The 12,747-nt window shown below is 60.3% G+C and overlaps 3 protein-coding genes across 11 annotated transcripts in view; 1 reads left to right on the forward strand and 2 right to left on the reverse strand.

Moving 5' to 3' along the window:
* Positions 1-8,162, reverse strand: TBC1D10C (TBC1 domain family member 10C). The gene is made up of 10 exons (XM_007967137.3): positions 6,073-8,162; positions 5,799-5,962; positions 4,973-5,072; positions 4,553-4,660; positions 4,359-4,465; positions 4,043-4,157; positions 3,372-3,437; positions 3,048-3,237; positions 953-1,107; positions 1-677 (listed from the first exon to the last, which is right to left on the reverse strand). Exons 2-10 carry the CDS (start codon positions 5,948-5,950, stop codon positions 330-332), a joined length of 1,341 nt encoding a protein of 446 aa, XP_007965328.1. The 5' UTR covers positions 5,951-5,962; positions 6,073-8,162; the 3' UTR covers positions 1-329.
* A 144-nt stretch (positions 8,163-8,306) lies between these two features.
* Positions 8,307-11,982, forward strand: PPP1CA (protein phosphatase 1 catalytic subunit alpha). Its single transcript, XM_007968245.3, has 7 exons — positions 8,307-8,474; positions 9,010-9,141; positions 9,291-9,521; positions 10,549-10,653; positions 10,998-11,221; positions 11,305-11,439; positions 11,515-11,982. The coding sequence occupies exons 1-7, from the start codon at positions 8,420-8,422 to the stop codon at positions 11,623-11,625; spliced, it is 993 nt and encodes a 330-aa protein (XP_007966436.1). The 5' UTR covers positions 8,307-8,419; the 3' UTR covers positions 11,626-11,982.
* RAD9A (RAD9 checkpoint clamp component A) overlaps positions 11,753-12,747 on the reverse strand; it is an 80,759-nt gene continuing 79,764 nt past the window's right edge. For all 9 annotated transcript variants that reach the window (XM_073012487.1, XM_007967928.3, XM_073012434.1 and 6 more), the window contains one exon: positions 11,753-12,705. In XM_073012487.1, the coding sequence (XP_072868588.1) occupies positions 12,610-12,705 (96 nt within the window). In that variant the 3' untranslated portion in view covers positions 11,753-12,609. The remainder of the gene's footprint in view (positions 12,706-12,747) is intronic.

A 12,747-nucleotide genomic window follows, 5' to 3' on the forward strand; every position in this document is an offset into this window, starting at 1 on the left:
TCCAAGTTCAAAAATATTTTATTTCTGGAGCCCTCTGGGGTCCCTTCACCCAGCCAACCCCTTCCCTGACTCCTATGGTGCCGGCTTTGGTACTTGTGAGGGCCTGGGCACCAGGACGGTTCCATGAGTCCTCAGGTGCCCCACTCTGTGACCCTCCTCCATGCTAGTGCCTGACCCAGTATGTACCACGGAGGACCTCCTCCTCCCCCACCGCCTGGTCCTTGCCTGGAAGGAAGCTGAGTCCCAAGAGTAAAGTGCGGTGCCCATTTGCAGGGCTGGCATCAGCCATCAGGCAATTGAGACTGGGGAACACTGAGTCCATGGTCCTCTCAGAAGCGGGTGTCCAGGAAGGAGGTGGAGCCTCGTTGGGGCCTTGGAGGCCCCTCGATGGGGGGGCCCCGGGCCCGAGTCAGGAGCCCATGGAAAGTCTTGCCACGGGTCTGGGGTTTCCGCCGTGGTGGTCTGGGCTCCTCTGGGGGCTGCACCACAATCCGAGGCACCTCAGGCTTGGCGCCTCGTCGTGCCCCTGCCAGCTGCTGGGCCTCGAAGATGGCTTGGGCCCCAGCGAGACGGACCTGTGGCCGGGGCGGTGGCCCGGGCGCAGAATCAGGCAGCTGGGCCAGCTGGGCCTTGATCTCCCGCTGCAGGTCCCGCTCTGACAGCACCACGTTGTGCACCTGTGGGGAGCAGTTGGTGCTGCGTTTGCCCGGCCTCAAGGCAGGAACAGGAAACTGAGGTCCCCAGCCCAGGAAGTGGCTGAGGACTGAGGGCCTGACAGACAGCCTCGCTGGGGAGCCACAGAAAGCCACTGGAAGCCTCGGGTTTTCGTGTTCTCTGAAGCTCAGGGGACAGGAACTAAGTCCCCGTTCTCGCTTTGGGTTCCTGCTCTGGGACTCAGTTTCCCCCATGCAGCAGGGGCTGGGCAAGTCCGAGGAGAGGCGGGGGCACCCACCTGTGACATGAAGGCCTCCTCCTGCAGCTGCGCGGGGGGGATGGCTCGAAGGGCTCCGAGTGTCTCTAGGAGGCCAGGGCAGGCCCCTCGTTGCTCTGCAGTGCCCAGCGCCAGGCGCACCAATGTCAGCCCCACACGGAACAGTACCTTGGCACCTGCAGGCCAGAGGCTCACTCACTGGGAGGCCGGCCCCGCCCCTCCACAGTTCTGCACCCAAACCAGCCCTCAGCCATGTTCCTGCCACTCTCCTGCAGCTCTGCCCCCCGCAGTTCAGGTACAATGACAGAGGGTAGAGTTGCATTCTGGGCGACACAGCCCGCTGCACTGGTCAAGTCAGCCTCAAGAGCCACAGATGCTTTGGGGAAGAGTTAATATCTTGTGAATTTGGTTACTGTCACCTCCCATCCCCACCCCCGCCAGAATGAAGGTCTCAATCGCTTGATGCTCAGATGCCATCCACATCTGGAGCCAGCAAGTGCCTGTGGGCTCCGGGGAGGAGCACCTCCTACCCTCCCTGAGCCAGTCAGGCCTCTATGTGCTATGATCACCCAGCTCCTACCCCAGGCGGCATTCGGGTGACAGGTGATGTGCCACCAGGCACAGGACTATCACCTTCAGCACACCTGGTCCTATGACTCGAGGCTCCAAAAGGGAACCCCGGAGCTGGTGAGCTAGCTCCCTGCCCACACCCCAAGGCTCCAGTCCCCTCCAAGCCACCAGCTTCCTGCCAGGAGCCCGGGGCTACTGATGCCTTCACACCAAGCCCTCCTTGGGCCTCAGCTTGCTCATCTCCATGAGGAAAGGTCAGGTGGAGCCCTTTAAGGGCCTTTCCAGCTTGGATCTGTGACCCTCTGATTCTAGAAAGATCCTAGGCAGAACTGCTCTCCCCTAAGCTAGGAGCATAGCACTTGGTGCACTCCCCACAATGCAAGCTTGGGCTAGTCCTGGAGCCTCAGAATCCTTTCCTGGCAGCCTCTGATCTGAGAAGAGACACCAGGGGACCAGCAAGGTTGAGTGATGATGGTGACTGTCAAGAAACAATCACTATTCATGCTATCGTCCTTCTGATAAAGGGAGCCTGTGTAGTGTTTGCTCTCAGGCGGGCAGGTCAAGCCCTGCCCAGCTCTGCCCAGCCCTGCTCTCGAGGTCTGAGGCTGGTTGGGAGGTGACCGCATGGATAGTGACTTGGACACCTGTGACCAGAACTCTGAGCCAGCCAATGGTCCTCCACTGTGCGGAGGGCAGGAAGCCGGCCGAGCACACGACAGGCATTCAGTATGCATGCTGATTGATTTCTACCACGTTTTAAGGTGCAACCTCCAGATCTCACATACAGAACAGAATGCAGGTGGGTTACCAATGGCAGTATCAAGGCGGAGTCCCAAAGACACAGGGAGTCCAGCTTGGCCCTGCTCCGACTCCCCTCCTGTTCTTGGCCTGGCCCCCAGCCTCCACTTCTCTGGCTTCATGGCTCCAAGCCCTCCCTCCTTCATGGACTGTAGCCTGGCCCCTGGGGACAGTGGCCTCTCTGGCCCCAGGCCTCCACAGGCACCCCTGGGAGTCCTCCTCCTGCACAGAGCAGCCAGAAGGAGCTTAAATGCACCCATCGCCCCTGCGCTCCCCTGACACTGTGTCACATCCCTAGTTTTCTTCATGGCACTTCTGACAATCTATAAATATCTTGTGTGAATTTGGTTACTGTCGCCACCCATCCCCACCCCCGCCAGAATGAAGGTCTCAATCACTTGATTCCCAGCTGCAGATCCACGTCCGGAGCCAGCGAGCACGCAGCAGGTGCCTGCGGGCTCCGGGGAGAAACGCCTCCTACTGTCCCCGAGACACTCAGGCCTCCATGTGCTGTGATCGCCCAGCTCCTGCCCCATCTGCCTCCCCTGGAAGCCTCTCTGGCCCAGCTCTGCACCAGGCAGTGCCTGGGTGATGGGTGATAGGTGATGTACCACCAGGCACCAGGCCATCACCTTTGGTACACCCAGTCCTGTGATCTGAGGCTCAAAAAGGGAACCCCAGGGCTGGTGAGCTACCTACCCACCCATACCCCAAGGCTCCTGCCCCAGCCACTGGCTGCCCCACTCACCCTCACTGAGGAAGGCATCCCAGACACGCAGCACTGTGGGGAAGGGCAGGGAGCGGGCGAAGAGGCACAGGAACCACTCGGGCAGGTAGAGCAGGGGCCCGACGCCCACCTGCTGCAGGTGCTTGTGTACGTGCGGGAGCAGCCGCCGCAGCAGGGCCATGAACACCTCAGCATCCAGCCGCACAGCCTCCTGTGGCCACGTCCGTCAGCAGGCCAGCACCGCCACCCCCAGAGCTCAGGCTCAACCTCCCTCAGTCCCCAGACCCCCACCCACTCACCGGGCCCCTGCCCCTCCCTCCTCCATTCCCCATGCCAGCCCCTCACCATGTGGGGCCCGTAGTAGCCGGGGAGGTAGACCTCACAGATCTGCACCAGGCACCAGAAGGCCTCCTGGGGAAGGGGCACAGGCCTGTAAGTGCCCACCAAGGAAGGGACCGCAGAGGGGAAGTCAGGACAGGGGAAAGGAGTGAAGGGGAGGGCCTGGGCACCACAGGAGCCTGGACTCAGGGCCACTCCTAACCTGCTCAGTTCCTGGGAGCCCTTCCCAAAAGCACCCCCCTCTGCCCAAGACAGGGCCTGCTGAGGGGTTTAGGGTGTTGGAAATCACAGGGCTCATGGTATTAGATTTGAAGGTCACAGGGTTGGGGTTCACTGGCCAAAGGTTGGGAGTGTCCCAAAGTTCAAGTCCTGGGTTTCTGGGGTCATTGGGGTTGGGGTCACAGTCCCCAAGTTCAGAATCAGGAGTCGTGAAGTCAAGGTGATAATATCCAGATTCCTAGATGACTGGGGTCAAGGTTGGGATCAAGGGTCCCAGGTTCCTGGAGTCAAGGTCATTAGGCTTGAAGGTCTGTGAGGCTGGCAGTCATGAGGCCCTGGGTCACTAGGACGGGGTCCAGGAATCAAGGATCGCAGGTTTCTGAGGCCACAGTTCCTGGGGATGGGGTTCCCTGGGCTTAGGTCACTAGGGTTCCCGGAGCGGGGTCAAGGTCACTCACCTCCGGGGGCAGGTGCATGAGCAGCACAGCAGCCACAGGCCCCTGGGCCTGGCAGTAGCCCTGCTCCGGTCGATACAGGGTGTAGGCCTTGAGCACCTGCAGGAGCCCTTGCTGCCTGTGCCGGAAGACCCCATAAGGGGCCAGTCCTGCAGGCACCCCTTTCTCCACCCTCTGGGGGTCTCTGCCCAGGTCTCAGCCTCCCTGGGCCTTGCTGGGTCCCCTGAGATGCAAGACTGCACAGCTGGGCTGGGGAAAGTGGGCTGGAGCACCCAGGGCTTGTGGGGCTGGGGGTCCCTGGGTATCACCGGCCTCATACCCGTGGCCCTGAGGTGACACAAACATCTCGTGCAGGGGGAACTGGCGGTGCAGGTCCCTGCCAATGGTCTCCATCCACTGTGGGTCTCCAGGGGCCTCTGCCAGCTCCTGTGGGTAGCCAGGAAGGTGGGTGTGAGGGTTTGGTGTGGTGAGGGGCTCTGTTAGGGGAGTTGGGGCCCCTGCCCACTCCCTCACCTGATAGGTGCCAGGGCTGTTCTTCTGGCACACATGGGCCCCGCACAACAGGGGCCAGCACCGGGCACGCAGGGCAGACGGGATGCCTTTCCGGCACTGCATCTTTACCTGTGGGCAAGGCCAAGGGCTCCACTAGGCAGCCTCCATAGCTCCCGCTGGCAGGCCCCAGGCACAGCTCATCAGCAGGCAGAGGCCCACTTTGGGTGGCAGGGAGCAAAGGCAGGAGGTGCTGGGACACAGGGTGAGTACATTTTGCCAAGATGTGGGCCGAGGCAGACAGGAGTGAGCCACGGAGGCCAATGGGGCCCCTGCCCTGCCCCCCTCACCTTCTTGTACTGCTGGGGGCCAGTAGTGCCCCTGCCCTGCCCCTCACCTTCTTGTACTGCTGGGGGCCAGTAGTGCCCCTGCCCTGCCCCTCACCTTCTTGTACCGCCGGGACATGGTTTTCTCCCAGTGCAAGGTCATCTCCACCCACTTCATCTCCCGCTGGCGGATGAGGTCTGCAGGCGGGTGGCCGGGCCTGGGAATGCATGGCACAGGTATCCAGGCGCTGGGCAGCTGTTACCCAGGGCCCACACTGCCACCCTCCAGGCTACCCAGGTGAACCCAGCTCCTGGCCCTAGGGATCTCTGGGAGCCCTGTGGGGTGACCTGTGACCCAGGAGCTGCCAATGCTTGTCATGGGGACAGGAAAGGATGTGGCCCCAATGTGGGCAGAAGCAGGAGATTGAAGGGGTGAGTGGGTGTGTGTTGGGGGAGGGGCTGATTGGCTGTCACCCAGGACAGGGACACAATTCACAGGGGAAGCTGGCTGGAGAGAGCCCTGGACTGGAAGCCCAGAGTCCTGAGTTTGAATCTGGGTCTGTGTCTGATCTCCTGTGTGACCTGGGGCGAGTTTCCGTCTATATCTGGACTTGTGTTTGTGTCTGTAGCTTGGGGAAAGGGGGAAGGAGGAGGTATGGGTCTGTGATTCGGATCTGGGATTCCTGAGCCAGAGGTTCAAAGGGGAAGGATGTTCTGCCCCAGTGGTGGGTGCGAACCCTCAGAGGCTGGGGGTAAGAGATGTACAGAGGCCTCCCCGACCCTTCCCACCTTAGTGTTCCACCTGGCGCCTGCGGACGGGTGCTACTGGCTGAGTCCCCCTCCCAATCCCTACCACCAGACCCTCCCGGCCTCCCTCCAGAATTCAGCCCTCAGCCCCCATCCTCTGTCCCAGCATCCCACCATCCCTCACCCTGCCCCCTTACCCTGGCTCTGCCGAGCTGCCCCCAATGAATCCATAGCGGTCGGCCTGGCGATATGGGCCAGGCCCACTGAGCTCTGAGTCGGACCCCAAAGAGCTGGAATCATCCTGCAGCTCGGGAGGCTGCACCAGGTCCTCCCCCAGGGCCTGGGCCATGGTGCCCGGGGCCTTCAATGCCACAGGCAGAGAAAGTGGGGAGAACCAGTGTGAGGGGCCACTCCCGGCCAGCCTGGGGCCTGGCTGCGGGGTGAGAGTGGGGAGGTTTCAGGGTATCTCACCAAGCCAACTACGTCTCCTCTTTTATGGGGGCAGAGGCTAGGCCCTGCCCTGACAGAAAAGCCAGGCCTCTGTCCGGAGACCCAGCCCCAGGCCCAGCCTCTGTCTCCACCAGCCCAGCTCACCTCCTGCAGCACCTCACCTCCTCCTCTCACTTCCTCCTCCTCCTCACACAGCTTCAGCAACCGCTGGGGGCCCCTCCCAAGGGTGGGGGGTGTCACCCCTTCCTTTCTGAGGCTCTTCCTGCCTGCCCCAGTGCCCCTGAGCTGTGGGCTCCTCCCACCCTCCCCATGGCCCCAGTGACTGAAGGCTTGAGTTCCTGTGCTGCGTGTGGAGGGCCCAGGCCTCTTAGACACAGAGGCCAGGCCACCTCCAATTCTTTTGTTTCTTTTGAGACAGAGTCTTGCTCTGTTGCCCAGGCAGTGACATGGTCTCAGCTCACTGCAACCTCCACCTCCCAGATTCAAGTGATTCTCCTGCCTCAGTCTTCCAAGTAGCTGGAACTACAGATATGCACTACCACGCCCGGCTAATTTTTGTATTTTTAGTAGAGACAGGGTTTTGCCACATTGGCCAGGCTGGTCTCAAACTCCTGACCTCAGGTGATCTACCCACCTCAGCCTCCCAAAGTGCTGGGATTATAGGCACGAACCACCGCGCCTGGTCTTTGTGTTTGTTTCTTGAGGGTCATGCTCTGTCACCCAGGCTGGAGTGTAATGGCAGGATCTGGGCTCACTGCAACCCCCAGCTCCTGGTCTCAAGAGATCCTCCTGCCTCAGCCTCCCTAGTAGCTGGGACTGCAGGCGTGCACCACCATGCCCAGCTAATTTTTGTATTTTTTGTTGAGATGAGGTTTCGCCGTGTTGCCCAGGCTGGACGCAAGAGACCATCCCACCTCAGCCTCCCAAAGTGCTGGAATTACAGGCCTGAGCCACCACGGCAGGCCCACCTCCAGTTCTGAGGTTACTGGCGTGTAAAGCACCCAACTCAGGGTTCCAACAAGAATTAGGGTTAATTTATCCTCTGCTCCTTTTTTTTTTTTTTTTGAGACAGAGTCTCACACTGTCACCTTGGCTAGGGGGTGCAGTGGGCCTTGGCCCACTGCAACCTCCGCCTCCCAGGTTCAAGCGATTCTCCTGCCTCAGCCTCCCCAGTAGCTGAGATTACAGGTGGCTGCCATCATGCCCAGCTAACTTTTTGTATTTTTAGAGAGATGGGGTTTCACCATGTTGGCCAGGCTGGTCTTGAACTCCTGACCTCAAACAATCCTCCCACCTCAGCCTCCCAAAGCGCTGGGATTACAGGCGTGAGCCACCGCACCCAGCCATGTCTGCTCATACAGTAATTCTTTTTACGTGCACACCCTGCAATATTACTGTGCTACTCAAAAGCTAATTATGGGGCCAGGCTTGTTGGCTCACGCCTGTAACCACCCCAGGACTTTGGGAGGTCGAGGCCAGTGGATCACTTGAGGTTAGGAGTTCAAGGCCAGCCTGGCCAACATGGCGAAACCCCACCTCTGCTAAACACACAAAAACCAGGCGCAGTGGTGCGCGCCTGCAATCCCAGCTACTCCAGAGGCTGAGGCAGGAGAACCCCTTGAACCTGGGAAGCGAATGTTGCAGTGAGCCAAAGTCGCGCCACTGCACTCCAGCTTGGGCGACAGAGCAAAACTGTCTCCAAAAAAAAAAAAAAAAAAAAAAAAAAAGCTAATTATGGGACTTGTACGAAAATATTAATTTATCATGCCCCAAGGACCAAAGTGCGCTGGAAGTTCAGCCGTAGCTGTCTTTCAGTGTGGTCAGCCGCCTGGGGGCCACGGAGACCCACGAAAAAGGGGGTCCTACGTGAATGCGAGGTCCAGGTCTTGCACCAGTCTGTTCATATCTCTTGAGCCTCAGTTTCCTTTCCTGCACTTCCAGCAGTTAACCCTCGGTGCCTAGCAGCCGGTTATTAATATGTTCACAACACCCTCCACCCAGGGCAGGGGTGGGAACGGCTGTTCTGCTTTTGAAAGAGAAAAACAACTTCCACAGTCCTTCCGGCCCCACATCCTCTGAACCGGGATGGGCGCCTCCTCTGGGGCGTAACCAGTTGGACGCGCCCCCGACAGACCCCGCCCCCAGCCCGCCGCCCAGGCCCCGCCCCCCGGGCCGCGGCGCTTCACGTCCAGCGGGGGCGCTAGAGCGCGGGGGACCGGGCGGGGCGGGCCCGGGAGGCCCGGAGGCGGGGCCGCGGGCCGGGGGCGGACTGGGGCGGGCGGAAGGAGAGCCAGGCCGGAAGGAGGCTGCCGGAGGGCGGGAGGCAGGAGCGGGCCCGGAGCTGCTGGGCTGGAGCGGCGGCGCCGCCATGTCCGATAGCGAGAAGCTCAACCTTGACTCGATCATCGGGCGCCTGCTAGAAGGTTGGTCGCGGCGGGGGAGGCCTGCGTCCGCCGCGCCCGGGCCCCCTGCCGGGCCCGGAAGTGGCGCGCGGGCGGGCCCCCGGGGCCAGCTTAGACTGGGCGGGGACGGGCCGCGAGGTTCGGTGGCCGCAGCCGCCCCCCCCCCCCCCCCGCGGACGCGCCTGAGAGGTCCTGGGCCCGCTCCGACGCGCGGAGCAGCCCCCTCTCCCGGGCCGGGGGCGCACGGGTTGCCTGGGTTCTTGAGGCGAGGGAGAAACCCGGGAAGCCCGGTCCAGGAAGAGGTCCTGCGCTGTGAGGTTTTTGGGTGGCAGCCCCTTGCGCACAACAGTCGCCTCCCGAGGCGCTGAGGGTAGTTGGGGGCTTCCCTCGGGAGGCGTGAGGCCGATGTCCCGGGAGGCTCAGCAGCAACAGCTGCCTGCGGGCAAGGAGCGGCCGAGGAGGCCTAGGCGCCCCCGGAGGTATCCATGGGGCCACCCGTGTCGCCCACCCTCCTCCTGTCAGGGTCCAGGGTCTTGACACCCCATTGCGCCCCCAGTGCAGGGCTCGCGGCCTGGCAAGAATGTACAGCTGACAGAGAACGAGATCCGCGGTCTGTGCCTGAAATCCCGGGAGATTTTCCTGAGCCAGCCCATTCTTCTGGAGCTGGAGGCACCCCTCAAGATCTGCGGTGAGCCCCCCGACCCAGGTCCCCTTGCTTTCCTGAAAGTGGCACTGGCCCCCACAGAGTTCCTGGAGTCCTCCTCCCTTGAGCCCAGTCCTGGTCCTGGGTTCAGATCTAGACCCTGCATCTAGCTTACCCCATTCCCTGGGTCACAGGTGATATACACGGCCAGTACTATGACCTTCTGCGACTATTTGAGTATGGCGGTTTCCCTCCGGAGAGCAACTACCTCTTTCTGGGGGACTATGTGGACAGGGGCAAGCAGTCTTTGGAGACCATCTGCCTGCTGCTGGCCTATAAGATCAAGTACCCCGAGAACTTCTTCCTGCTCCGTGGGAACCACGAGTGCGCCAGCATCAACCGCATCTACGGTTTCTACGATGAGTGTGAGTGGTCTGAGCGTCTGGGGCTGCCCGGGTCCTGAACCACACTCCTTGTCATTCAGTGGGACCTTCACATTGGCCTGATATCTGACAGACACTTGCTAGACTGTGCGCTCCACAAGGCAGGGCCCAGGTCTGTTCTTGTGCCTGCCCTGCCCCTCCTGGCATGGGGTCTGGGGAATGGTTGCTGACTGAAGGACTGTCCGTATTCTAGTGCTTTCCCCCAGGGCCCTGCCTGGTGACGTTCCCTCTACATTTGCCACTAAGCATTTAGGATGTTTGCAGATGAGCTCTGCTGTCCAGAAGCTGAGATAAACCAGACCTGTACTTGGCCCGGCTCGTGGGCCGGGGTGTGCAAGGAGTGCCAATCCTGAGGCTGGTCCAGATTGGAACTCAGTTTCCAGTGGACTCAGGTGCTTTAGAATTACTTCTGGTGGGAGGCTGAGGTGGGAAGATCACTTCGACCCAGAAGCTCCAAGTTACAGTGAGCTATGATCTTGCCACTGCACTCCAGCCTGGGTGACTGAGCAAGACCCTGTTTCTTTACTTTTTTGAGACGGAGTTTCGCTCTTGTTGCCCAGGCTGGAGTGCAGTGGTGTGATCTCAGTTCACCACAACCTCCATCTCCCGGGTTCAAGCGATTCTCCTGCCTCAGCCTCCCGAGTAGCTGGGATTACAGGCATGCGACCCCATGCCTGGCTAATTTTTTGGTATTTTAGTAGAGACAGGGTTTCTCCATGTTGGTCAGGCTGGTCTTGAACTTCTGACCTCAGGTGATCCGCCTGCTTTGGCCTCCCAAAGTGCTGGGATTACAGGTGTGAGCCACCATGCCCTGCCCAAATCCTGTTTGTTTAAATTACAAATTAAAATAAAAAGTAACTAGAATTGCTCCTGGAAGGCTGACAGGCGGCAGGGGTGGGGGGTGGTTTGCATTGGTGCCTGACTCTCTCCCATCTGTGGCTGAATAGCCCAGGGACCCCGGCTAAGGGTGGAGCAGGCAGACCCCTCACAGCTACCTCCCTCTGGGCAGGCAAGAGACGCTACAACATCAAACTGTGGAAAACGTTCACTGACTGCTTCAACTGCCTGCCCATTGCGGCCATAGTGGACGAAAAGATCTTTTGCTGCCACGGAGGTGAGCTCTCCTTAGTTGTCATCTGGGAAGTCACTCCTTTCAGGAAGTGTCTCCCATACCCCCCTGTGCTGGGCTGCACTCACTTCCTTGATGTGCATCCTACATGGGGCGGGCTTGTCTCCTTTCTCCCAGGAGCTCTGTGCTCCTGAGGGCAGGGACGCCTTTGTGCCTGTTGGGGAACTTGAAAAAGCTGAGGGGAAGGGGATGACTTCTGCTTGCCTAGGCACCCAGGAGACCAGTGGAGGTACCAGGAGGGTGGTGGAAAAGGTGAGGCTCACTGGCCAAGGCTTCCTGGAGGAAGGATGTCCTTGTTTGAGGAAGTGACCTTCCTTCTGGCCCTCCAGGCCTCTCCCCGGACCTGCAGTCCATGGAGCAGATTCGGCGGATCATGCGGCCCACAGACGTGCCTGACCAGGGCCTGCTGTGTGACCTGCTGTGGTCTGACCCTGACAAGGATGTGCAGGGCTGGGGCGAGAACGACCGTGGCGTCTCTTTTACCTTTGGAGCCGAGGTGGTGGCCAAGTTCCTCCACAAGCACGACTTGGACCTCATCTGCCGAGCACACCAGGTGGGCTGGCGGCCCCCCTCTGTGGCGGGGGAAGGGGAGGGCCTTGCCTGCGCTTGGGACTGACTGCTCCGATTCTCACCCAGGTGGTAGAAGATGGCTATGAGTTCTTTGCCAAGCGGCAGCTGGTGACACTTTTCTCAGCTCCCAACTACTGTGGCGAGTTTGACAATGCTGGTGCCATGATGAGCGTGGATGAGACCCTCATGTGCTCCTTCCAGGTGAGTGTGGGGAAGAAAGGAGCTACTAGGCCCCGTGCTCAGCCCCGTGAGCCTGACCAACCCTGTCTGTTTTAGATCCTCAAGCCCGCCGACAAGAACAAGGGGAAGTACGGGCAGTTCAGTGGCCTGAACCCTGGAGGCCGGCCCATCACCCCACCCCGCAATTCCGCCAAAGCCAAGAAATAGCCCCTGCGCCCCGCGCCTGTGCCCCAGATGATGGATGGATTGTACAGAAATCATGCTGCCATGCTGGGGGGGGGTCACCCCGGCCCCTCAGGCCCACCTGTCACGGGGAACATGGAGCCTTGGTGTATTTTTCCTTTTTTTTTTTTTTTAATGAATCAATAGCAGCGTCCAGTCCCCCAGGGCTGCTTCCTGCCTGCATCAGCGGTGGCTGTGAGCAGGATCCTGGGGCTGAGGCTGCAGCTCAGGGCAACGGCAGGCCAGGTCGTGGGTCTCCAGCCGTGCTTGGCCTCAGGGCTGGCAGCCGGATCCTGGGGCAACCCATCTGGTCTCTTGAATAAAGGTCAAAGCTGGATTCTCGCCATGGCCTCCGTCTCGCGTCTAAGACACTGCCTGGCAGCTCTTCTGCGCAGAGCTACTTGGGAGGCTGGGCACCAGGCCCCAGCAAGGGCAACCCTAGCCACACACGCAGGTCCAAGGCTCTTAGAATTCCAAGTCGGCACCAAAGAGTATCAGGAAAGCAAGAAAAACTGTCAGCTCCACGGGCGCCCCAGATGCATGCCCAGGACTTCAGGAAGGAACAGGTCAGGTCATGATTGCCAGAGAAGCTGGATCATCAGGGGCCAGCAGCACCTGCTGTGACGTTTTCCTTAGGAAGGTGAGCCTGAGGGAGACAGGTTTCCAGCCTTGGCCAGCTGGAGTATAGCCTGAGACTCAATGGGAAATAAGAGGTAGGAACGTCAGTAGTTCAGGGCCAGGTCCGGAAAGTCATGATTGGCTGGGGGTTGTGGGGCGATAACAGGGCCCAGGCCCGACTGCTGTGGGACAGCTTGACGGTGACAGCCAGCTGGGGCCCGCGAGAGGCAGTGAAACCGCTCAGCTCCAGCAAGCCCACCTTTCTGATCCCCAGGGCTGAGACCCAGCTCTTCCACTGGCTGGGGTTTCATCTAGTCCAAGGCCTCTGGGTACAGACTTCAGGTTCTTGGTTCAGCCTTCGCCCTCACTGTCTTCAGCCAGCACAGGGCTGGGGCCCTGGGGGGAGCGTACGGGGGCCAGGATGGAGCCGAAGAACAGTGAGCGGAACTGCAAAGAGAACAAGTGAGTTCTAGAGGCTGCTCCCTTCCC

This window comes from Chlorocebus sabaeus, chromosome 1, assembly GCF_047675955.1.
Source record: "Chlorocebus sabaeus isolate Y175 chromosome 1, mChlSab1.0.hap1, whole genome shotgun sequence".
In the NCBI taxonomy this organism is placed as follows: Eukaryota; Metazoa; Chordata; class Mammalia; order Primates; family Cercopithecidae; genus Chlorocebus; species Chlorocebus sabaeus.

Coding starts and splice junctions, on each gene's coding strand:
- TBC1D10C (XM_007967137.3), bottom strand. CDS start 5,950: ATGGCCCAGGCCCTGGGGGAGGACCTGGTGCAGCCTCCCGAGCTGCAG. Junction 4,158..4,358: donor GTGTCACCTCAGGGCCACGG/GTATGAGGCCGG, acceptor CTTCCGGCACAG/GCAGCAAGGGCTCCTGCAGG. Junction 678..952: donor AGGAGGCCTTCATGTCACAG/GTGGGTGCCCCC, acceptor TGCTCCCCACAG/GTGCACAACGTGGTGCTGTC.
- PPP1CA (XM_007968245.3), top strand. CDS start 8,420: ATGTCCGATAGCGAGAAGCTCAACCTTGACTCGATCATCGGGCGCCTG. Junction 9,142..9,290: donor GGCACCCCTCAAGATCTGCG/GTGAGCCCCCCG, acceptor CCTGGGTCACAG/GTGATATACACGGCCAGTAC. Junction 9,522..10,548: donor CTACGGTTTCTACGATGAGT/GTGAGTGGTCTG, acceptor CCCTCTGGGCAG/GCAAGAGACGCTACAACATC.